The sequence below is a fragment of the Rhinatrema bivittatum genome, chromosome 3 (genome assembly GCF_901001135.1).
Source record: "Rhinatrema bivittatum chromosome 3, aRhiBiv1.1, whole genome shotgun sequence".
Classification (NCBI taxonomy): Eukaryota; Metazoa; Chordata; class Amphibia; order Gymnophiona; family Rhinatrematidae; genus Rhinatrema; species Rhinatrema bivittatum.
In genome coordinates, this window is record NC_042617.1 from 516,440,136 (window position 1) to 516,466,450 (window position 26,315).

General features: G+C 45.6%; 1 protein-coding gene across 1 annotated transcript in view; it reads left to right on the forward strand.

Annotated features, from left to right (window-relative positions):
• The window catches only part of LOC115088194 (L-gulonolactone oxidase-like), a 350,872-nt gene that overhangs the window by 131,988 nt on the left and 192,569 nt on the right, over window positions 1-26,315 (forward strand). The window contains exon 6 of the mRNA XM_029596219.1: window positions 18,239-18,424. Coding sequence (XP_029452079.1) covers window positions 18,239-18,424 — 186 coding nt within the window. The remainder of the gene's footprint in view (window positions 1-18,238; window positions 18,425-26,315) is intronic.

Sequence of the window (26,315 nt, forward strand, 5' to 3'; positions counted from 1 at the left end):
GACACGGGCCCCTACGGGAGCTCCGCTGGGAGGCCTGTGGTATGGAAGAGGCCGAGGATGCTTGGAGAGAGCATCGGGGACGTCGGGAGCTAGTGGCTGTGGCAAGACCGGAACTGGTGGAGGGCAGCGCGAGGTGAGCAGGCCCGGCTATGGCACCAACGCGGCTGGGATGCGCAACAGCTATGCTAACAAATTGATTTTGTATTAGAAATTGGTTATAATTTTGTTTTTCCTAGTGTAGACAGATGGATTCAGGACCACTGGGTTTCTTCTAGAGATGTGAATCGTGTGATCGATCGTCTTAACGATCGATTTTGGCTGGGAGGGGGAGGGAATCGGATCGTCGCAGTTTGGGTTTTTTAAATATCGTGTAAATCGTGTAAATCGAAAACCGGCACACTAAAACATCCCTAAAATCCACCCCGACCCTTTAAAATAAATCCCCCACCCTCCCGAACCCCCCCAAAATGCCTTAAATTACCTGGGGTCCAGTGGGGGGGGGAGGGCGGGAAAACAGGCACACTAAAACAACCCTAAAACCCACCCCGACCCTTTAAAATAAATCCCCCACCCTCCCGAACCCCCCCAAAATGCCTTAAATTACCTGGGGTCCAGAGGAAGGGTCCCGGTGTGATCTTTCACTCTCGGACCTCTGTGCGTTGTAGAAATGGCGCCGGTGCTACGTTTGACCTGTCATATGACAGGGCAAAGGTAGCGCCGGCACCATTTTGTTTTTTTGTCCCCCGACGGCAGGAGCATAGGAGATCGCTCCCGGACCCCCAGGGACTTTTGGCCAGCTTGGGGGGCCTCCTGACCCCCACAAGACTTGCCAAAAGTCCAGCGGGGGTCCGGAACGATCTCCTACCGCGAATCGTTTTTCCATACGGAAAAACGATTCGACTGCAGGAGGTCGTTCCGGACCCCCGCTGGACCCCCAGGGACTTTTGGCCAGCTTGGGGGGCCTCCTGACCCCCACAAGACTTGCCAAAAGTCCAGCGGGGGTCCGGAACGACCTCCTGCAGTTGAATCGTGTTGCCGTACGGCCGGCGCCATTTTACAAGCAGAAGAAAGGCTTGCCAAAGAGGTAAAGCGAGGTAACAAAACATTTTTCAGATACATCAATAAAAGTAGAAAAGTCAAAAGTGGTATACTGAAATTGAAAGGTGAAAAGGATCAATGGGTGGAGACAGGTGAAGAAATGGCAGAAATATTAAATGAATACTTCAGTTTGGTATTCACTAAAGAAGACTCCGGAGAAGGACCGACACTAGTTAACAAGAAACTGGAGGGAAGCAGAATGGATGGAACTCTGTTTACGGAAGAGAATGTAGGGAAGAGCTAGGAAAACTGAAGGTGGACAAAGCCATGGGACCTGATGAGGTTCATCCCATGATACTGAGGGAGCTGAGAGATGTGCTGGCGGCTCCACTGTGTGACCTGTTCAATAGCTCCCTGGAAATGGGAGTGGTGCCAAGTGATTACAGAAGAATGATGGTGGTCCCGCTTCACAAGATCGGGAGCAGACAGGAGGCTGGAAACTATAGGCCGGTTAGCCTCACCTCGGTGGTGGGAAAGGTATTGGGAGTCGCTGCTGAAGGAAAGAATTGTGTACTATCTACAAGCAGCAGAATTGATGGACCAGAGGCAGCATGGTTTCACCAAGGGAAGGTCCTGTCAAACAAATCTGATCGACTTTTTTGATTGGGTGACTAAGAAATTGGATCGAGGAAGAGCACTCGATGTCATCTACTTGATTTTAGCAAAGCTTTTGATACGTTCCCGCACAAGAGGCTGGTGAATAAAATGAGAAGCTTAGGAGTGAGTGCCAAGGTGATGGCCTGGATTGCAAACTGGTTGTCGGACAGAAAACAATGTGTGATGGTAAATGGAACTTACTCTGAAGAGAGAGCGGTGTTAAGCGGAGTGCCGCAAGGATCAGTGTTGGGACCGGTCCTGTTCAATATCTTTGTGAGCAACATTGCGGAAGGGATAAAAGGTAAGGTTTGTCTTTTTGCGGATGACACTAAGATCTGCAACAGAGTGGACACGCCGGAAGGAGTGGAGAGAATGAGACGGGATTTAAGGAAGCTGGAAGAGGGGTCAAAGATATGGCAACTGAGATTCAATGCCAAGAAGTGCAGAGTCATGCATATGGGGTGTGGAAATCCAAAAGAACTGTATTCAATGGGAGGTGAAGGGCTGGTGTGCACAGAGCAGGAGAGAGACCTTGGGGTGATAGTGTCTAACGATCTGAAGTCGGCGAAACAATGTGACAAGGTGATAGCTAAAGCCAGAAGAATGCTGGGCTGCATAGAGAGAGGAATATTGAGTAAGAAAAGGAAAATGATTATCCCCTTGTAGAGATCCTTGGTGAGGCCTCACCTGGGGTTCTGTGCTCAGTTCTGGAGACCGTATCTCCGAAGGGACAAAGACAGGATGGAGGCAGTCCAGAGAAGGGCGACCAAAAAAGTGGAGGGTCTTCATCGAATGACTTATGAAGAGAGATTGAAGAATCTAAATATATACACCCTGGAGGAAAGGAGGAGCAGAGGTGAAAGGTTTCAATGATCTAAAGACAATGACAAACATTTTCCATTGGAAAAAAATCAGCAGAACCAGGGGTCACAATTTGAAACTCCAGAGAGGAAGACTCAGAACCAATGTCAGGAAGTATTTCTTCAGGAAGAGGGTGGTAGATGCCTGAAATGTCCTTCCGGAGGAAGTGGTGAAGACAAAAATTGTGAAGGACTTCAAAGGGGCGTGGGCATAAATACTGTGGATCCATAAAGTCTAGAGGATGTGAATGAAGAGAAGAGGCATGGGGATAGCTTGCGGGAATGACAGCTACTATCTGGAGATTAATACCCTTATTCAATAAACATACTCACTGTCAATGTGACTCCAGCATTGCTCTATGCTTCAACGGCAAGAGGAAGTGTGGTAAAAAGGATTTGCATTCACAAAAAAACTGAGGAGTAGCTTGCTTGTTGCGGCGGTTACTACCCCAAACCAAATAAGTCTGATACTTCACTTTCAATGCATATCCAGCACAGCTCTCTGCTTCAATGGCAGGGGGGAAGAGGAAAAGAAGATTTATATTCAGGCAACAACCAACAAGGACTGAATTACATAGTCTGGGTAAACAAATAATTATGGGTGTAGCTTGCTTGTTACTGCGGTTTCTACCCCGAATCAATTAAACCTGATACTTCATTTGGAATACATATCCAGCGCAACTCACTGCTTCAGCAGCAGGGGGGAATAAAGAAAAGAGGAATTATATTCAGACAACCAACAAGGACTGAATGGCACAGGCTGGTTAAACAAATAAGCGTGGGAGTAGCTTGCTTATTGCAGCAGTTAATACCCCTAACCAATTAAGCTAGATATTTCACTTAGATGCAGCTCCAGCACTGCTCTCTACATCAGTGGCAGGGGTGGAAGGTAACTAGAACCAAAAGTTACTAATAAGGGCCAAGAGTAACAGATAAGTATGAGAAAAAAAAGTGTGAAAACTTGCTGGGCAGACTGGATGGGCCGTTTGGTCTTCTTCTGCCGTCATTTCTATGTTGCTATGTTTCTAGGACCAGGCTGAAACCTTGGTCTTGTGGGGTGAGGTGCACGGTAAGTCACCAACAACCTCGGCCTAGGCGCTACACAAGGCAAAGGCTTGGACGACTGGTCCTCCTGACACCTTCGCCTAGCCCCAAAACTGGGACCTAAACCAGATGCTGGGGCTTCGGCCTTGGCATATGTCAAGGTTGGAGTCTGGGCCCGATACCAGGGCCCAAACCGGAGGACAGCTCCCGACACCTGGGCCTAGGACTTGACCAGGCCCCAGACCCAGGCCCACACTAGGCGTGAACCGGAGGCTAGGTCCCAATGCCTGGGTCTCAGCCTACGCCAGAGTCTGGGCCAAGCACAAAGTTGTGGCCTGGCCGAGAGGCCGGGTTCTGATTCCAGGGCCTGGGCCTGGATCCAGGCCCTATGCTGGGGCTCAACCTGGAGGCTAGGTCTCAATGCCTGGGCCTAAGCCTAGGCCAGGGCCCAGGCCCAGGCCCAATGCCAGGGCCCATTCCAGAGGCCAAATCCTGATTCTGAAGCTTTGGCCTGGACCCAGGCCTGATGCCGGAGCCTAGCCTGGAGGCTGTGTCCCATCGCCTCAATCCCAGGCCTCAGAGTTCCATTGGACGCATCTTCTTTCTTCATTTCTGTTCTTGAACTGCTGCCGTCTGCTGGAGTTGATGCACTAGAGTTATGTATTCCAATGCATACTCACCAGAGGACAGTGCCTTTTTGATATACATTAATTGAACTGCCGTACATCAAAATGGTGCCCTCCTTTGGGAGGATGCACCTGAGTTAACTCTGGCATGACCCCAGCAGATGGCATCAGTTCATGAGCACAGATGAAGAAAGAAGTGTCCGTAGCTCCAAGGCCTGGGCTCGGGGTATTGGACTGACCCTGGGCCGAGGCCCAGGCATTGGGACCCAGCCTGGCCAAGGTACGAATACACAAAGGATAAGATAAGTAGTGGAAAAGATTTTTCAGGGGGCCCTTTCCTGCTCAACTTTTGGCCAAGGCCCTGGCATCATTCCGGGCCTAGGCTGAGACCCTGCTTTAGGCCCTAGGCCATGGCCCTTGCTTTGGGCCTCAGCTTATGCCCTAGACAAGGTCCCGGCTTCCAGCTAGGCTCAACTGATGTTTTAACCAAATTAAAATAAAAAGATTAGTTTAATTTGGGGGGGCTCTCAATTAATTTCTTGGCCCCCGAATGAAACAAATTGACCCTTACTCATTATATTTTCCAAATTCTGTTAAAGCGAATATATGTCCCTACTGTTGCTATCACAGACACGTGGTTCAGTGAGCCCTATGAATGGGATATTCACACCGGGATATAATCTTCAGGATTCATCTGTTTAGGTAAAAAAATTATATCAAAACAACTGAAATACAGGGAGCAAGAATAAAGAAGAACATGGATTATTTTGAAAAGGGGAGATGTCACTTCTATCTGCTTTATTGTGGTTTACAGACTTCCAACAAAATAAAAAACTGGATAGAAGTAATCAGATGCTCAGGGGAAATCCTGAATGGTTTTAGGGTTCTTTCAAATGTGGTTGAGCAGTGATATACTGCACTGTGGGTAAAAGCATTCAGAAGCAAGGGTACGAAATCTCTGTGGCAGCACTGTTCATTTATTGTCAGGTCCTGAGACAGCTCCAGAGGCTGTGTTCCAAAACGTGCCCAACTTGTGTACAAAGAAAAGGGATTTGCAAGCTGCTGCACAGGCACATTTGAGTGTGCACAGATTTTAGGGAGCTATGATGAGCACTGGGCAAAGAGAGGGCAGTCTTCAAAAGCTTGGTACGTGGGCTGCTTGAAATTTGCCTACCTTTTCCTTGGGTAAAAGTACACTCAGGAATCAATAATGCACAGGCACTTTTTCCTGGGGCAGTTCTCAAAGAGAAAGTATGATCATATTTTCTTTATGAAAACTAGTGCAAGGTCCAGAGGGAAAGGCACCCGCTGGGTTGTATCAATATCAGTTTTTGAAAATTGCTCCAAGAGCTCACATGTGCCAGTGAGAAATCCCAGGCATTTTTCTTCACACTTTTCCAACGGTCCTCCTCTGGAAAGTCACAAAGAGTTGAAGGTATGCCGCTTAATCTTGGCACAAAGTAGACTAAACTCCTTTCCCTTAGGAATTTTTCTTTTTCATGGGCCATTTTACAATGAGAATCAAATCTCGTAAAACATTTTTTGTCATGAATTGCTGCTGTGATTCCACATATTTCATAGGTCTGCCTGGGTTTTATGTTATTTTATTTTTAATGTGCATTTAATCTCGTATTTATCTAGGATAAATATCCTGCGAATATCCCTGGTTAAAGTTATCCAGTTAATTGTAGCTAGATAACTTATCTGTTCAGTACCTTACTGAATATGCTCCTCATGTGCACAGCTCTTATGGAGCCCGCTAGAAGCCTATGTTTCCAGCATCACTGCTAAGTGACAGCAGAAGCCCAGGGTCCAGGTCACGGTAGGCAGCTACTGCAGGCCGGGCTGAAAAATAAAGGACAAGAAGGTACCAAGAAGGTGAAAGGGTACAGGTTCTCACTGCTCTCCCTTATCTCAGATATGGACTACACGCTAAGGGGTAGATTTTATAAATTTACACGCGCGTGAACAAAAGTACGCTGGATTTTATAAGATACGCGTGTAGCCGCGCGTATCTTATAAAATCCGGGGTCGGCGCACGCAAGGGGGTGCACGTTTGTGCAACCTGCACACACCAGCGCGGCGCGCGCTGCCTCCCTCCCTAACCCCCCCCCCCCCCTCCCCACCCAACCCCCCCCCCCCCCCCCCTCCCCCCCCCCCCGGCCCTATCTAAACCCCCCCCCCTACCTTTGTTGGCAGATTTACACCTGCCAAAAGCAGCGTAAATCTGTGCGCGCCAGCAGGCTGCTGGCGCGCCATCACCCGACCCAGGGTTGGTTCGGAGGCCTCGACCATGCCCCCGGGCCGGTGTCACGCCCCCGACATGCCTCCCGCCCCACCCCGAAATTAGTGGCGCCCACTCGACACGCCCCGACACGCCCCCTTTGCCAAGCCGCAGGACTTACGCGCATCCCGGGGCTTGCGCGCGCCGCCGAGCCTATGCAAAATAGGCTCGGCGCGTGCAGGGGGGGCTTGGGGTAGGTTTTCGGGGGGTACGCGCGTATCTTATGCGTGTACCCCTCTGAAAATCTACCCCTTGGTGTAGTTCCGGCGTAAATTTGAATGTTGCCCTATTGTACAGTCTATTTTTGATTAGTATTTTTGATTATTTTTGTTTCAATTGTAGTGGTTGAAATTACACACTCTGTTAGTCCCTCCCGACGCAGATCTGGGTGAAACACGGGTCCGTGTCGGGGGACACTGTAAACAACTGTTTATACTGTGATGAGCTTTGAATATATTGAAAAAATAAAAGAAGAACGATTCTAACAACATAATTTTTGGAGTTGTGTATATGCTCTCCATCTCCCTTTTAATATCAGAGTTAGCCAGGTAAGCTATTTGCCCAACTCTGCCCCATCCCAGAACGACCCCAACACTTTCCTTTCTTATTTGGCTAAATGAATAACTGGTAGATGGATAAGGAAGGGAAATATTCAACCCAAGCCATTTGCATGGATAACTTGTAAGTTATCTTTCTAAATGGCTTTGAATGTTGAACCCTGTGAGAGAATGTCCCCTATTTTAAACCAGGGTCACTAGCTTCTGGTTGGCAATCATATTCCATTGGCTTTTAAGCTGTTACATAATGATGTTGCTGGGATGGGAGTTACAGGGAACTGAATTATTCTAGAAAGAGATGTGCACCTGAAATGCAAACCATGTATTTATGTCGAAGGAACATAAGTAGAACATTATTTAAGAGTGGGAATGTGGATTGGGAGAATTGTATAATTTGTTTACTGATTTGGGGTTAATACTTGGAATCTGGTATCTTGGCTGTGAAGCCTCTAAAATTGTTATAATATGAACCAAGAAGAAACCTTCTGTCCTTCTTGTACACAATTACTCTGTGGGTAACCCCAGTAAATAAAAGTTTAAGTGTTTTGATATATACACCTTAGTGTGGAGTTGATTGGAGAATTTGCTACTGGTAACACCTTTCCCTCTGGACTTTGCACTAGTTTTCATAAAATTTACAGAAGGAAAACTCCATGGGTGATTTCCATTCCACAGCTCAAGATAAGTGTGTATCTCGTAGTTGCTTTGGGCTGGTCCACCATACCATCTGAATGCTTGTTTTGTTCTGAACCCTCTCTGAGACTGACCATTAGTGCCAGATCATCTTAACATTTTATGTGCACCATCCAAAGGATTACATATGGATCCTGAGGGGTGCTGGGTAGTGGTTTTAGGGAATCTAGTGGAAGAACTTTGATTTCATATTATGGACTTAAACTAGATTACATTGCTCTCATGATAAATCTGTTCAAAATGATTGTCAATGTTAATTGTATGAATATCACTGGCAAGGATTTTAACATAGTTTTGGTCCCTTTTATTACTAAATCAGCATATAATGGTTAAAAATTAGAGATCAAGAAAGACACAAGTCACTACAAGCAATCTTAAAAATCAAAATGCATAGAACCACAGCATCAGTCACAGCTGCCCATCTTTTTTCCAGCCTACTCACATTTTTTTTTCTATTTGATTTAGAAAACAGATACACAAAGCATGTAGGCTTTGAAGGCAGATGGACAGCCACAGGAGAGAGCAGTCTGCCAGTTTTCCTTCTCCTTCTGTTGCAATTGATACCTCTATGCAAAAATTATTTTCCAGACCCATGCAGCTCCTCACTATCAACGTTTACCAGCCCTATAAAAAAATGTGTTTGGAAAAAGCTGATATCTTGAAAGGTCTGAATTGGGACCTATGAGATTAGCTTCCGGAAGCTGATGTGCTAGCAGAGCTCTCAGACTTTTGAAACATTCCTCTCAAGGGCATTTTGTTGGGCTCTAGTTTTTAATCCCCTTGATTAGGGGTAAAAGAAATAGCCATGACCATCTGTGAGTATGGATACAGGTTAATCAGAGGTCCGATTCATATTTTTCTTCAGTTTCTCTGAACTGACTCAAATATAGATTTCATCAACATGAATATGCTGGCAACTGTCTTTTTACTTTGAGAGGATGCACTTTTCACAGTTTTTCAGTATCATATCCTACAGCTTCAGAAGCACAGGACTCACTTTGGAAACCCTTAACTCAAAGGTGGTAAAGACCTTCTTTATGCATCTGGTCCAGATACCAAACTGACTATTAACATAATCTCACATCGTATACACCTCCAACTTTTACAGAATGTGGCTGCTAGAATTCTGATAGAGGCCAAAGAAACTGACCATATAAGGCCAACTAAGGCCAACCTTACATGAACTGCACTGGCTCCTAGTTGAAAGCAGGATAAAATTATTTGCTTCATCTTCAAGTGTATGAATAAATGAGCCCCTTGTTGCACCCGTCAGTCACCTCTCTTCTCCCTGCAACAGCGATTCTCAAGGCCATGGCGGCCTCAGCCTGCAAACGCCGCATTCCTCGGCATCCCCGGGACAGCGTGGGCAATCCCTGATTACTAGAACCTTTGATCAAAGACCACAACTTCATATACCACTAGACTTTTATACTCTTGATTTCGTCTGCACTGGGAGCCTGTCTTATTGTAAATGCATCTCTACTCTTGCACCTGTCTCTATATTTTTGCTCTTCATTCAACAAATAAATCGTTGATTATCTTCTACCTAGAGGAATTCTCAAAATATACCTCACCTCCTTAACTATTTGCACTGCTACAATCCTGAATACTCAGAACTACTCAAAATCTACTTCATTTCTTAACTTTTTCTGTCTGTAACCTCCCTCCCCAACCTCATGTGACTGATCGAATAAAGGGGGTCACACCGCTCTCAGTGCTGTGTCTTTGTTCCTGGACTTCTCTTCTCTTCCCACGTGAATCTGTACAGCCCTTGGGCGTACCAGGGTTCATCTGGTGGGGGGAGGAAAACCTCCTGAGCCCCTGCTGCAAGGGCGGGAACTTCAGGGTATCAACAGTCTCTCTCTCTCTCTTTGCCCATTTGCATGCACTGATCCCGGTATTCACAGTTTCTGCTCCCACTCGGAGATGGGCTCCAAATATTCCACAGGACAGAGGATGGTGTTCAACAAAACTTTACTGAAATTTGAAAAAATAATATTCAAGCCAATATGGCAAAAATCATAAAAAGAATTAGAAGAATCAAAATAAGAAATACAACAGTGACCTTGTCCATACTGCATTCCTTTCATCTAGGTGGCACCTCTGGATCAGTGTCCATAAACACCTCGCTTTGGAGGTTAATAAAGTTATCCTCTGTCTCCAGCATGGGTTAGAGGGGAAAAAAGGTTTCAACAATTTCCAGTCTCTTTTCATTCAGAAAAAAATCCAACTCTTCACAAAAACTGGTCTCTAATTTAATCCTCAAGCCAACTGCAACCCACAATTACTGGTTGTGGGACAACATCAACTGGTACAGCTACAACCCACTAGTTACTAGTTGTGGGAAGTAATTAATCCAAACAACTTCTAAATCCAAAACTATATCTCTTAGGGGATATCCACTGTGAAGTAGAAAACCCTCACTCCTACTGGTCAGTCCACCTAGAGGATGGCAAAGACCTTTTGCACATGTTCAAACATTCTTATACGTGAGCCTAAAGACCATTCCATAAGAGATGGACAAAACTAGGAGGAGGATGCCAAAATGAAAAGAAAACCTTTCGAGAGGCTATACCAGGCAAGAATTACATGTACAAACATCCTACCTTCATATTCAATTTCTTTGACCAATTGAAAATTATAATGCTAGTGTAACTAATTTTCCTTAAATTTTGATTGTAATTCACCTTGAGACTATGCTATTGTAAATTTAAGTTTGATTTAATTTTGATTGTAATCTGCCTCGAGACCATCATGGAAAAAGGACTATGAAATTTTTATGAAAAAATAAAATAATTCTGCTAATTTATACTTGTTGAAAGAGTTTTTCATCAGTTCACTGTGAAGATGTACAGTCAAAAACAAGTTGTTTCTTTGCTTGTTTTATTTTTTAATTCATGGCAAAATGGCTCAACATGCAACCTGCTTCAACATGCATGGCCTGCTGTGGCTTGGCTAACACAAAATACATGAATACTCTGTTCAGTGGAGGCTTTAATTAAATCTTGCCTGGCTCTCCCATTGCTATGCATGATTTATTTTATTGTACGCTTCATATCTGCACTATATTCAGAGAGACAGGAGAAGGGCTTAATAAATATTGCATACCAGACAGTGCATTAGAGGCTGGTCTTCCCTTGAGTTTCCAGGTTCACAATTACAAGTGAAGCTTCTGCGACACCAGACCATTATCAAGCTGCAACAAAACTCTAGCCTTTCACCTCTCTTCCGCTTCGTCTTTCCCCCAACTAAAAGCAGAGCTGTTGTTAATAGCGGCTTAGTTCAAATAGCTGCACAGCGCTTCGGGTTGAATGCACAGATTCAAAACAGGAGTGTCAGAAGTAATTTTCATCTTGTGATAGAGGCAAATAAAATACAAAAGATAATGATGGGCATGCTTGGGGTTTGTGGACTTACCTTGAGAATAACTCATTAGTGCCATCTACTGCTTTACCCACTTGTGCTTGCCTTCAGTGCTGCAGGGCAGTGTTTCCCAAGCAGTGTGCTGTCTGACCTGACCAGGTATGCTAAAGAAAAGTCATCACTGTCTGATGCTCATGCCCAGACCAGCACCTGGGCTCTGCTCTCAGCACCTCACAGCAACAAGAGACATCAGCAGTGGCTCCGTTCTGAGCACATCTGTTTTCATGCTTGCCTCTCCTTTATAGATGCAGCATGAGCCATGGAGTGCGAGTAGTAACAGGCAGCATGCAGGACATAGATAGCTAGGCCTCACTTTGTGCAGCATAGACATGACACCCATCACCTTCTCCTCTTCCCCCTCCTGAGCCTCCTCCTTTCAAACACCGTCCATGGGGAAAATATGCACTGAGCACTGGATGTTGCTCACTCTCAGGCCGATACAGAAAGGTGCATTCGTTCAGTCAAACTCACCTTTCTGCCTGCATGTGAACTCACATTTTCTGTGCACAAAACTTACTGCCGATGCTGCAAGGAGATTTACACACAGAAAATGTGTATTCCTAAACTGGAGTACTGCTTAGCACCCTTGCATGGAAATCCCATGGAAATGAGGGCATTAAGCAGTCCTCTGATTAAAGATTAAAGAAAAAAAATGTCAGGAACACTCTAGGTAAGTGGCAGCAGCCGCTGCCACTTAAACGCATAAGTACTGACCTACCCGGTAAATGACGGCAGAGGTCAGCACTTAACCAGAGAAGTACTGTATAATTCTTTATCTGGCTAAGTAGTGGTGAACCACACCAGATAGCTGAATAAGCACTGACTTGTCCAGCTTTCTGGCAGCTGCTACCCACTGCAAGATAGCTGGCTAAATCAGTGTTTATCCAGCTAAGTGGCAGTGGCGGCAGCTGCCACCAGTTACCCGGATAATGGCCTGTCAGTGATGCCTCCCCTCTTCCCAAGTTAAAATGTGCATTCAAGCTCAGCCTTTGCCAAACACACATTTTAAAGTTTATGCACATTTTTTAACTCCGGATGCATTTGCATAGGATTAGCTTACTGCATCAAGATTAAAACAAATATTTTAATCTGAGCATTAAAACCGTGTGCTGAAATCAAGCACATGATGTTTTAACGCTCAGCTAGCCTGCATCAGCCTGTCTGAGTATTAGCAGTAGCAGCTGTCACAGAAGGCAGCCAAGGTAACAAACCAAACTTGCTCCCCCCAGCACACAGATTTCTGCTTTCACCTGCATGCAGAGGGAGTTGGAGTCTGGGAGTGGGAGTGGGAGTGGGAAGGTCTGTTAATGGTGAGGAACTGAGAAGAGGGTCAGAGAGAGAGGGGAAGTCCATGCGGCTGAGAGTAAGAAGAGAGCAGTGAGCAGTAGAGAGAGAAGGAGCATCTGCAGGGTGAGGAACTAGAGCAGGAGAGCAATATGCCCATGTTAAAAAAAGACAGCTAAGAATGGAGAGAGTGAAGCAGAGAGCTGCAAAAGGAGAGTGGAAGGGGCCCCAGGGGGAAACTCCTCTATGCACAACAACAGGGCAAAATTGTCTCTGAAGCCAGAGAGGGATTTCTACATTTGCTACTCCTAAGCACTGTTGCCTCCTGCCTCTGCCCCCTGCCCCCCCCCCCCCTTCTCCTGACCTCCAATTTCCCAGCCCTATGAACTCCCAATTTTCTTGCTGCTCCTCCATGAAGTCTTCAGATTCAATTTCTAACCCAGTCCAGACTTGTAATACTTTTACTCCCATTACCCCTCCACACAGCACCCTCTGTACCTCTGCAGTTATCAGAAATCAAAGAGCACAGGACGGAGTCAGGCTGAGCGATACAATTAAGGCCCTGCCTCTTGTGGGTTTGCATGCAGAGGGTGAGGCCTGTGAGCATAAAGTTCAGCCTCACTCAGTACTCTCACTCTCTGATTTCAGATAATGGTAGAGGAAGAGTAGGAGCTCTGTGCTCTGCAGAGGTGTGGCAAGAGAGAATCAGATCTGGAGGGAGGGAGAAGAGTGGCAGAGAGAATATAAGAACATAAGAAGTTGCCATACTGGGTCAGACTGAGGGTCCATCAGTCCTCGCATCCTATTTCCAACAGTGGCCAATCCAGGATGCAAGTACCTGGCAAGTTACCAAAGATTAAATAGCGACCATGCTACTAATGCCAGTAATAAACAGTGGCTATTCCCTATGTCAATTTGACTTATAGCAGTTTATGGACTTCTCCTCCAGGAACTTGTCCAAACCTTTTTTAAACCCAACTACATTAACTGCCTTAACCACATCCTCTGTCAATGAATTTGAGAGCTTAATTGTGCGCTGAGTGAAAAAGAATTTTCTCCAATTAGTTTTAAATGTGCTACGTACTAACTTCGTGGAGTGCCCTCTGGTCCCTGTATTATCTGAAAGAGAGATTAGAGGTCCATAGGGCGGTGTTATGTTTACCACTCGCAGGACAGCCCCACAAGCAGTTTCACTTACCCCAATGCTGCTAGCTAAACTCTGCTGCCCCATGTGGCAGGGAAATGCCACTGCTCTTGTTCCCCTCCTAGGTGTGACTGAGAAACTCTGAAGAAACAAGTCTAGTTGGGAAAGAAGTTCTTTACCATCCTGCTTCTCTTTCACAATTGATGCTATCAGTGTCCCTCACCATCGGGAAATACTCAGTTCTAAGTGAAGCTTTAACAGATACCGGAGCCTGGCAAACTTTATGCAAGATTCATTGTTATGCCAATTTGGTTGCCCCTCCACCAGTTTGTCTACTCTTCATATTATTTCTTACATTTTGGGAGAACCCTTACACGGTCACTTGACCACAGCCACCTTGCCCATCACTATGCAGATAGGGTCTCACCAAGAAAATATTCAGTTCTATGTGTTACTTAAGGAAGCCAGTCCTCTTGTACTTGGACCACCCTGGCTTAGACTCCATCAACCATCCATTGACTGAAGCATCTTACAGATAAACCACTGGGGCCCATCCTACAAGGAGCATTGTGCCACTTCATCTCCAGGTGCTCTTCTCTGGACTATCTTGCCTGAAGTACTGGATCTGCTGCTCCTGTATACATCCTGTTCCAGCATTTCTTATGAGACATGACTGGGAGCCCTAGCATCTTGCACTTCTGTTCAGCGCCCCAAATCTCCAAAATCCATGGTCATAGAGATAGAAGCCACTGTCAAGTCAGCAGGAGCCATCCTCATTCAGCACAATAATATCGGAACTTATAAGTCATATCTTTCCTCTGCTGAAGGATCTTTGTCTATAGAACAGGACCAGTCTATGAATACCTCTTCAGTTCAACTTAGAAATCTAAGAATCCCTGGACATCATGTCAGGTCCACCAAGTTCCCTGATGGCAATGATGTACATTCAATGTCTCTCCAGAAGCCGAAGAAAAGAGACTCGGGAAGGGGGCTTAGAGGAGGGGGGTACTATTGCTTTTATCACCCGCAGGATGGCCCTGCGAGCAGTTTCACTCACCCAGAAGCTGCCAGCTGAAGACTGCTGCCCTATGCGGCCACTCCTGTTCCCCTTCTAGGCTCATGCATTTGGCAGACACTGAGCTATAAGGGCCCCGCGGCGGAAATCCATGCTCTCGGCACCCTTCGATAATGTCACTCGCTGGGTATTTATACCCTAGCTGTGCAAATTTTGCCTGCCAGTCTTCAGTCTTGTTCAAGTCTTCCTCCTTCAGCTTCAGCCTCAGCCTTGTCTGTTCTCTAGCCCTGTCCAGCTCTTCAGATCTGACCGTAGTCACAGCTTCTGGATTTATCATAGCCTGGCTCATGCAAAAACTCGTTCGCCAGCTGTCAACGCAGACCTTAGGGCTCTGCACACTAGGCTGCATCAATTGCGCCACGTCAAAAGGCGCTCACACTCACGTCGCTTGCAACAGGAGGAAAGGGCAGGAATTTTGCTGCCCCCAAAATTGTGCTCCCAGGCACAGGCCTCGTGTGCCTAGTGGGAAATCCAGGCCTGTCTGAGGCCCAAAGAAGTGTTAATGAAAAATGTGCTAAAGCTGCACTGCAAATGCAGTGCCAGATTAACAACAGAGATATTATGGAAAATTCATGGGAAATGACAGAAGGAACAAAACCAGCAGCAGTTGTCTGCATGCCTGCCTTTCTCTACATATCCATATGTAATCACATCCACTTAAATCTGGTGCTGTGGGATGCTGCCAGAGCTTTCTGCCATGACAGGTAATTTCAAAAGTCACTGGAAAGCTGTTTCACTGTGACAGGACCATGTCTGTCTCTGACCCTCTCCCTTTGTTTTATAATTTGAAAAAGAAACCGATGGGGGTGTTAGGATCCCCGGCCACAGCCGGGCCCCCTCACCTGGATGGGCAGGAAGCCCGTGCCGGCCTCCCCCGCAGCCTCTTGTCTTCGGACGCTGCAACCGCGGCCTGCTCTCACAGCAGTCCCACGCTGCCGACACACTGCCCCTGGATCCCTAGGCGCCTAGGCTCTTGGCTCTTGACTCCCAAGGCGCGCACGCACGCCACTTCGCTGGATAAAGGACCAGCGGCGGGAAAACCCTTCTCGGCGCATAGAGATGACATCAGATGCCCCGCACTTCACCTCAGCAACGGGTCCTGCTCTGTCTAAGAGTGAAAATTCTGTATTCCTGCCTTGATTCCTGATCCAGCGTTCCTGCTTTGATTCCTGATCCAGCGTTCCTGCCTTGATTCCTGATCCAGTGTCCCTGCCTTGATTCCTGCTCCAGCGTTCCTGCTTTGATTCCTGATCCAGTGTCCCTGCCTTGATTCCTGATCCAGCGTTCCTGCCTTGATTCCTGATCCAGTGTTCCTGCCTTGATTCCTGATCCAGCGTTCCTGCTTTGATTCCTGATCCAGCGTTCCTGCCTTGATTCCTGATCCAGTGTCCCTGCCTTGATTCCTGATCCAGCGTTCCTGCCTTGATTCCTGATCCAGTGTCCCTGCCTTGATTCCTGATCCAGCGTTCCTGCCTTGATTCCTGATCCAGCGTTCCTGCTTTGATTCCTGATCCAGCGTTCCTGCCTTGATTCCTGATCCAGTGTTCCTGCCTTGATTCCTGATCCAGCGTTCCTGCTTTGATTCCTGATCCAGTGTCCCTGCCTTGATTCCTGATCCAGCGTTCCTGCCTTGATTCCTGATCCAGTGTCCCTGCCTTGATTCCTGATCCAGCGTTCCTGCCTTGATTCCTGATCCAGTGTCCCTGCCTTGATTCCTGATCCAGCGTTCCTGCCTTGATTCCTGATCCAGTGTCCCTGCCTTGATTCCTGATCCAGCGTTCCTGCTTTGATTCCTGATCCAGCGTTCCTGCCTTGATTCCTGATCCAGTGTCCCTGCCTTGATTCCTGATCCAGCGTTCCTGCCTTGATTCCTGATCCAGCGTTCCTGCTTTGATTCCTGATCCAGCGTTCCTGCCTTGATTCCTGATCCAGCGTTCCTGCCTTGATTCCTGATCCAGCGTCCCTGCCTTGATTCCTGATCCAGCGTTCCTGCCTTGATTCCTGATCCAGTGTCCCTGCCTTGATTCCTGATCCAGCGTTCCTGCCTTGATTCCTGATCCAGCGTTCCTGCTTTGATTCCTGATCCAGCGTTCCTGCCTTGATTCCTGATACAGCGTTCCTGCTTTGATTCCTGATCCAGCGTTCCTGCCTTGATTCCTGATACAGCGTTCCTACCTGCTACTAGATTCCTGTGCCTAGCCTTCCTGCTCCTCGCCCTTCCGGACTGACCTCCTGGTTTTGACTCTTCCTGCCTGACTCTACTTGACCTCCTCCTGCCTGACCTCCACCTGGTAACCTGACTCTGCTTGGCGTTAATTTCAGCTGGCACCGGGAAAGTGTACAGAAAAGCAGAAACAAATGCTTTTCTGTACACCCTCCGACCCTCATAGCGATATTAAGTCGGAGGCCCCAAAAGTAATAAAAAAGTAAAAAAAAAAAAAAAAGTAAAATCTGCCCGCAGCTCACGGGTTGGAAGGCAGATGTTCAATTTTGCCAGTGTCCATTTTCCAAACCCGTGGCTGTCAGCGCGTTCGAGAACCGACGCTAGTAAAATTCAGCATCGGCTGTCAAACCCGCTGACAGCTGCTGCTTCTGTCAAAAAGGAGGTGCTAGAGATGCGCTAGTGTCCCTAGCGCCTCCTTTTACCGCGGGCCCTCATTTGAATTTTTTTTTCTGAATTGCGCGCCCAGGAGAGTGGCCTGGGCATGCGTTGGGAGAGCGGGCGCTCGCCGGCTCTCCCACGGGGTTTTCTGTATCGGCCTGTTAGTAGTTTGTAACTAACTTTAAAAAATGGCTGCTTTCAATTGCCCTGAGGTGTAGTGAAGATTCTACTTTTGGAATATTTTTTATTTTTACCTACTACTTCCCTGGAACTCTTTATAACAATCATGATCCAGTCACATATTCTGCTACTGTTCCTTGATGTCTTCTGTTCTTATTCTTTATCCCAGATGGAACTGGAAGGGACTGTACTTCCCTAAATAAAATACTGAATTATTTATCTTTTGCTCATTCTTTTTATAAGGTACTATATATTTGATGCTGTACAAGGGGCTTCATAACAAATAGCCAGACAAAAACAAGGCTCAAAGGGTAATCATATAAGTTAGACAAAATAATACTAGATAGTACTGAATTCCCTGCACCTGAGAGCTGACAGACAGAAAGTACAATGATGGGAGTTAGGTTAAGTAATCACTTACCATCTTTCATGAGGAATTAGCAAAAAGACAACAATTGCATATAATTAATCATTTGCTTCTTGGCTTTTTGGTGAAGATCCAAGCAGAGGGACTGAGCTATGAGCTGAGGAATATCTGTTTATGGCTCTTTTGGCTGAGGCTGAGAACATGAACAATATAGGGGTTTAATGTCCTGCCACCTGATCACATTGGAGGCACAATAGTATAATAAAAAATTGCCTAAGCAGAATGATTAAACCTATATATTAAATCTCGATAGAGAGAGGGAGATAGAAATTGTATTTTCTTTTTTCTCTCTCTTAACTGCTGATACTGTTAGAAGCTGAGAATGCTGATGTTTTCTTCTGCAGGTGGTGGCGCTTACGATGATGACTGCTGCTGGTGAAATGCTAGAATGCTCTGAGTCCAGCAATGCAGACCTATTTCAGGCTGCCAGGCTGCATCTGGGCTCACTAGGTGTGATCCTTACTGTCACTATCCAGTGTGTATCACATTCTACCTTCAGGAGATCCAGTTCTCATCAACCCCTAAAGGAGGTAAGTAATACAGTCCATGTTCGATATGTTTGAAGTACAGTGCAGACCAGTATCAGAAGCAGTTGGCAGTGAGTCATCTCATCAGGCGGGCAAAGTATCAAACACATTGGCTGTGAGTTGGGTGTGTGTATTACATGGGGGAAATGAGGCTAATGATTTACTGGACAATTTGAAAGTGATTTCCGCAGGTATAAAAAAACATTTTGCCTGTATTAATTAGCTGTTTGAAAATTTGCCTTCCCCTCAAGGCAAAGTCCACATATTGGTGCATCTGAAGTTTTGCTGACAGATTCATGAAGCGAGTAGGACAATTGCTACCATTAGGACTCAGTAACATTATTATTGAGTTCTTTAGAAGGACAACTTCTTTCTCAATTTAAAAAGGGTATTCCTTTAATTAACCACATGATAGTTTGCTAGTTACTTGGAATAGGAAGATGGGAGTTTCTGTCCTGGTTGACTGAATATGACTCCTGTGGGTCAAGATTATCTGAATTAATATAATAGAGATATTTTGGGTTTTATTTTGATTCATTTTTCTTTAATTTTAATTTATTTATTATTTAATAGGAATTTTTCTCCCAGTGAGTATTATTTTAAGAGCGCCTTTCTTTGTAAGGTTTGTGTCATGCAATTGTTTTATCATTTAGTAGCCTTTCTGAACTGACCCAAGCATCGCACTGTTCCTATGAAAGTACCACTACTGAACTTAACACAGTATTCAATGTGGGTATTAAAAGTGACTATATAGAAATAATATTACCTCTTGTTTTCTGCTAATAATACCTCTGATTCTACAACCAAGCTTGCAGGTTACTTTATTCATTCACTGGCTACATTGAGGTCATCTGAGAAAAACTATTCCTAGATATTTCTCTTCTTGACAGTTTACAATTTCTTATCTGTTTTAGTGATAGGTAGTTAATTTTTGTTGGGCCCAATGAAATATTTTATGCTTTTTTGCATTGAAGATCCTTTCCCAAACCATTGACTAGTCTTTCCAATTTCATTCCCCTATCAGTTTTTTCTACCCTTCCTAGAACGTCTACTCCGTTGCAAAATTTTAGTATTATCTTTCGCAAGTATATTTTCCCTTTACCTCCCTCAGTAGATACTGCTATTAAAGATACTGAAAATAGCAGGCCCAGTACTAGGACCTGAGGAATGCCACCTCTGACTTTTGCCTTCAGCGGTGTGAAGTCCATTAACTACCATCCTCTTCATCCTGCTGCTCACCAGTTTACAATGCAATGGCCAACTCCCATACAGACCATCTTGCTTATCAGTATTTCATGTGAAACCAGTATCATCAGCCTTACTAAAGTCCAGATAGGCAATGACGTCCACATCTCCTTGATCCACAGAATGTAGTTGAAATGGCAGTCATAAAGGGGACAGGCATGATGGGCTATTTACTTTATTTAATTCAACTGTAATGCTGCCTACTGCTAAACTCTAGATGGCATCCAGCAAAACAAACTAAAATACAGACAGCGAAAAAAGTAGCAAACATAAAACCAACATCAGAACACAAAAACATAGCATAAGAAAAACAGTGTGCCCAGTCATAGTATAAGTTAATAGCTCAAAAATTAAGAACGTGACTTTTTAAACAAAAAACTTTAAGGATGCTCAAAACGTCTTATTACATGTTATAGCCTTAAAGCCTGAGAGAGAGAATTCCAGAGCACAGGGGCAGTCACAGAAAAGGTTCTCTCAGCTAGACTGGCTTCACAGACAGAGGGAACATTAAGCAATTGTCTCTGAATTGAGTGTAAGTTACAAGTAGGATTGAAAACGCGAAGCATGGAGTTAATCCAAATTAGACACTCAGTCGAAACCAGCCTGTGTAACAATAAAGCAATCTTAAAGTGAACCACGATTGAACAGGTAGTCAGTATAAATGACATAAAACAGGCAAATGTGGTCCCTCTCCTCCGCCCTGTAGTAAGCCGGGCAGCTGAGTTCTTGCAAGACCTGAAAGTGCTCTCAAGAATAGAGGAGGTCAAGCCAATGTATAAAGAATTGCAAAAATAATTGTGGGGAAGGATCAAAGCTGCTTGCACTACTGAGCGAAAATCAGACAAATTTCACAAAAGTTTAAGACCTCCAAAACAAATACAACTTATAAAAGACAGATTTTACTACAGTTTCAATTCAAAATTGAAGGGTCAGTCTGGCATCAGTCAGAACCCCTAAGCTTTTCACCCAAGCTATTACAGAAGCTCAGTGTTCTCAAAAGGAATCTTGCAAACTCTCTGGTAAACCACTGGATCACAGTACGCTGTTTTAGACAAATTCAATGCTGGTTTATTATGTGTATGCCACTGCTTAATTGAAGAAGAAAAATCGCTATTAAAGTGATTGTGTCACTGTATATCATCTGCATATATTCTGTATTCTGCACAATGGACAATACCAGAATTAAGGTGGCCCTACAGCAGCAAATGACGTTAGTGTTGCACTGGAGGTGGCCCCTTGGCCTGGTGCAGGATTGGTACAGCCCTTTGGTCAGACCCAGAGAGCGCCTGCCACCAGGAGGCAGAGCACTCAAGGAGACAGAGGCTAGCTGGAGCTTCACCAATAGCAATCTGGTGTTTCCTCAGGTTGAACCCTTGACTTAGGTGGGCCTCCGAGGGTCTCCCAGAGAGGTAGCGAAGAGGTGTGCCCACCAAGAGCAAAGATGTGCGGCTGATGAAATAGGATCACCGAAGACCTCTTGGATGAGGCAAGAAGTGAAGGTCTTCTGGGCGAGATAGGCAGCGCCTATTGGTGTGATCAAGGAGAGGCCGTGGCTAGTATCAGAGCAGGCTGGTCTGGTGATCACGGAGGCGAGCAGAGTATCTGAATGTAGCGCAAGGGTCAGAGCCAGGGTATCATCCGAGAGTGGTCAGCCAAAGCAAGGGGTCAGTTCCAAGATCAGTCTGTACATGGTCAAGATAAGCAAAGGTCAGTTCCAGGCAGTGGTCAAGCATGGTCAGAAGGCAGGCAGAGGTTGGCTCCAGGCAGCGGTCAAACGTAGTCAGAAGGCAGGCAGTGGTCAGTTCCAGGCAGCGGTCAAACGTAGTCAGAAGGCAGGCAAAGGTCAGTACCATGAATCAGTCTGAGAAGGTACGACAGGAGGATGAACGAAGAGCAGGGATCAGGAGAGACGCTGGAACACAAGGAGTACCACGGGAACACAGGAACGCAGGAACACTGGAATGAGGAAGCAGGAAACCACAGGAACAAGGAACAGCAAACTAGCTACACTGAAGTGTCGACCCGATTGCCAAGGCGAGGTTCTGGAGACGGGACCTCGCCTTATATACAGGAACTATTTGATGTCCTCATCGGGCACCGTGGACCGGGTTCCCACGCTGGGCCCTTTAAAGGGACGCATGGTCCACGCGCGCGCGCCTAAGGGCGGGGACGACGCTGTGGAGGATGCCAAGCCCCGGTGTGAGGAGCACTGTTGGAAGGCCCCGACTGGCCTGGGGAAGCCCAGGAGCGCCGCGGACGGTGGGAGCTGGCCGCGGCGGCCAGAGACAAGTAGCCGGAGCTGGTGGGAGTGCAAGGTGAGCAGGTCCGGTCGCGGCACCAACACGGCCGGGACGCGCAACACTTAGTGCACAGGTGCAGTGGCTGGGCTTATGAAATATATGACTAGACAAAAGGTAAAGGAGATGTACAATAATAAATAGAAATACTTGATAATTATCAATAATAAGTTAAGGAAGTTGGTAGATGAGGATTAAGGTGAGAATTGTGAAATTCAATAATAAGTAGGAGAACTTTCAAAACTGCTCGCATGCGCCCATTTACACATTTATATAGGCACATGCAAAGTTGCTACTGTGTTTTATTACCAGCATGGAAAAGTTATAAAACGTGAATATGTATGCGAGCACAAATGCTCATGTATGTAAAAACCACAAGCCACACAAGATCAGACTTAGCTGGATAAATGCCAATTTATTCAACTAAGTAGCAGCACGTAGCCAGATAAATCTGAAATGTGTTGCTTAGATGGACAAGTAGCGCTTTTCAGACATATCCAGCCATATAAGCCTGCTGCTACAAAACCAGATAAATCGGAATATAGCTAGATAAGTGCCACTTCAAATCCAAATAAGTTCAAATTTCTCGGTCTAGTAGCGGGAAAGGCGCTACTTAACCTAATAAGTTGGAAATTAGTCAGATAAGTGTATGTAAATCATATACCCGCGTATTTGTACTTACAATTTTAAAAAAGATACACGTGTAGATTTTAATCACATTAATTTGACTCTTTTACCCCTGTAAGTCGGCTTTTACATGTGCAAGTCAAAGCATTTTGTAACATGCGGGTGGCAATGAAATAACCAGTTTTACTAATTAGTCTACCAGTTCACCTATTCCATCTGCAGCTCGCAAAGAATCTCCTGGCTCTTCAGCCTGAAGTCCCCTCATTGCACTTAGACATTCTACCCAGTCATTTTTTTTTCACTTTAACAATGTTTCTGATCACTTACACCAGATATTGAGTAGAAGTAAATTTAATGGTGAATTTTAAAATCTTGGCATGAGCCAAAATTGGGAGATATGCGCACAAGTTGAGCATGTGAGCACCTACCGAATTTGAAAAGCCACCCAGTTGTGCATGTATCTCCCGCTGCACCCACATCTCACTTGATACCAAGAAGGGGCATGGTGTGGGCGTGTGCTGAGCAGGACGTAGGCATTGTGGGCCAGATGTTTGTATTTAAATACTTACACAGCCCAGCATATACCCAGGTCCACTGCCGCAAAAATTTACTTCTGCTATACAGGAGGTGTAAGTTGTAAAAACTAGGGATGTACAGAGGGACGCCATACTTTGCATTCGGTATTCGTATTCGTCGGGGGGGCAGATACATTGCATTCGGCAAGGGGGCCCCCGATACGTTCATGCGTTAATTCTTATTCGTTTCCCGGCTAAAATTGAATTAACTATAACCCCCCACCCTCCTGACCCCCCCCCCCCCCCAAGTCTTACCAAAACTCCCTGGTAGTCCAGGGGAGAGTCCGGGAGCCATTTCCTGCACTCACACCCTCGGCTGCCGGTATTCAAAATGGCACCGATAGCCTTTGACCTTACTATGTCACAGGGGCTACCAGTGCCATTGGTCGGCCCCTGTCACATGCTAGGAACAATGGATGGTGCCATCTTGTGCTCCTACCATGTGACAGGGGCTGACCAATTACACAGGTAGCCCCTGTGACATAGTAAGGGCAAAGGCTATCGGCGCCATTTTGATTACTGGCAGCCAACGGCCCGAGTGCAGGAGATTGCTATCGGACCCCCGCTGGACCACCAGGGACTTTTGGCAAGCCTTGTGGGGGTCAGGAGGGTCCCCCAAGACTTGCCAAAAGTCCCTGGTGGTCCAGCAGGGGTCCGGGAGTGACCTCCTGCACTCGGGCCGTCGGCTGCCAGTATTCAAAATGGCGCCAGCCATCCCTTGCTCCTACCATGTGACAGGGGCCGACCAATGGCACCGGTAACCCCTGTGACATAGTAAGGTCAAAGGCTATCGGCGCCATTTTGAATTCCGGCAGCCGAGGGCGTGAGTGCAGGAGATGGCTCCTGGACCCCCCGCTGGACCACCAGGGAGTTTTGGTAAGTCTTGGGGGGTCAGGAGGGTGGAGGGTTTGTTTAAATTTGCTCCTTTAGACGGCCAAATAATTCGGTGAAGATTTGTTGTATTCGTGGAGAATAGCAATACGTTTCGCTCCCCCACGAATACAACGAATATTGCCCTATACGTTGCAGATTACCAATATGTTGGAAACGAATGCACACCCCTAGTAAAAACAAAACTAAAAAAACAGTCGTTTTGGAGGGGTTTAAAGGGTCTGAGGCAACTGGGGAGAGTGCAGGCATTCAAACCGGGGGTGGGGGGGGGGTTGGAGACCTAGCTCTTAACTGGGTGAACTGAAAAATGAACTGGTGAAACTGGCAATGGCGTGGATATGTACCCATTATAAAATACCCCGACTTACACAGTATAATCAGGATTTGCATGCCTAGGCATGGTCCTATTTAAAATTAGGAGCACATAGGCACGCACACATGGACGCGCAATTTTAGAGCATGCGCGCACAAGGGGGGAACACATATGCACTTACGCCCAGCGAAGCATCGGGGCCTTCCCCAGTTCCCAACCCCCTAGCCTAACCTCCCTTCCCTTTCCCCTATCCTGCCCTCCCCCTATCCCTATCATAAATCCCCCCAAATTCCTTGTCCTACCTTTTGCTCCTGCTTCTGGCCCCTTTGCTGGGTGCCTCTAGCACCGCCCTACCCTAACCCCTGGACCGCCCCTTTCTCTAACTCCGGGACTTACACATGACCCGGGGGTTTACGCGTGTGGCCTGGCCCTTTGAAAATTGGCCCTGTGTGCGTAAGGACTGCCACGCACACAGTTGCTCATGGACCCTGATTTAAAGTGTAAGTTGCAGTTTTGAGAATAGCATATATTCACGATTTTTACTTGGCATCATTTGAAAATTCACCTAATAATTTCTACCATAAAGCCTTCATCCCTTATCTGTTTGTTCCCTGATATAAATGGAAATGCCCTCCCTCTTTCTTATTTTTGATATTTATCCCAACTTATCACACTTAACCTCTACCTGAAAATTACTTAATCTCTACCCATCTCTACCCATAAAGAATACTGGTTTATAGTTAGAGTGGAAACAGGAGGTTTTTATCTTTAAATCTTGATAATGTCAACAGTGACATCTATTAAGTATAAAAGACTCGGTCATGCAGAAAATATGGGCTCATTTCGTCTGTGATTTTTACAGCATGCATTTTATATATATTCTGTTGCCTTCCTCCCTGGTGCAAAAACCAGTGTAATAACTTTTTACTCATGAAGGGAGAAAATTAATAATTCTACTCCTGAGCTTAAGGCCTAGCTTCTTATTGGAAGAGCCTCAGGGAAGAATCATGGGAACAACAGAAGAAGGAACAGCCTGCCTCATAAAAGTTTTATCTTTTATCCCAACAGCAAGAATTAAGTGAGTGATTTGTTCTATTACTGAAGTACTGTACTAGCTTTTTCCAGAAATGAATTCTGGGTACTAAGTAATTTGTTATGATTCTAAAACTATCTTTGCTACTGTCTGCTTGAACTTTTATTGTCAAAGCCTGTGGATTTTTAATTTGTTATGGATACCCTTAGTGACTGTTGACATTTTTAAAATGTCTAAGAGCGTTGTCACACCATTGAAAATGCATGGAGATTTAATTCTTAAGGGCTGAAGAGCTTTGAAGCACTATGTGTTTTGAATTTGTCTTTATCATCTAGATCTTTAAAGTGCTGAAGAGCCCTGAGGCAACCATTAGCGAAACGCTGGCCAATGTCAGTTCTTTAGTGTTGTCAGTTTGTCAGATTCAATGTTCCTGCTACTCAGCCGCTTTCCTTCCCATTGTACACCCTGCTGTTCAGTTTGTAAACACAGTTAAGATAAGATTGCGTTTTGCTAATTGAGCCCCAAAGTGTTTAACACAGACTAGTTTTGCTTTGATTGCAATTTTAAAATCAAGAAATCTATATATTTTTGTGAAGTAAAGGCATGAATGAGATGTTTTTTAGACCTATGATTAAAATGTCTAATTGCCTGGTTGGTTTCCATTACAGCTTATTAGAATTTCTGAAGTCTTTTTCCTCCCTTTTAAATATCTATATTTTTACAATGGTTTTCCTTTATTATATATAACTAGATACCAAATTATTTATATGTCTTTCAACTTACCAGCACTAATAGTGTTCCAAGTGAGATTTTTTTCTTTTATGGTTACGGTTCAGAAGAAGCCAATGAGTTGGGGGAAAGTCTGTTCAGCATAGAGGGTAGATGTTTTCCCTATATAGTAAAGAAATTCATC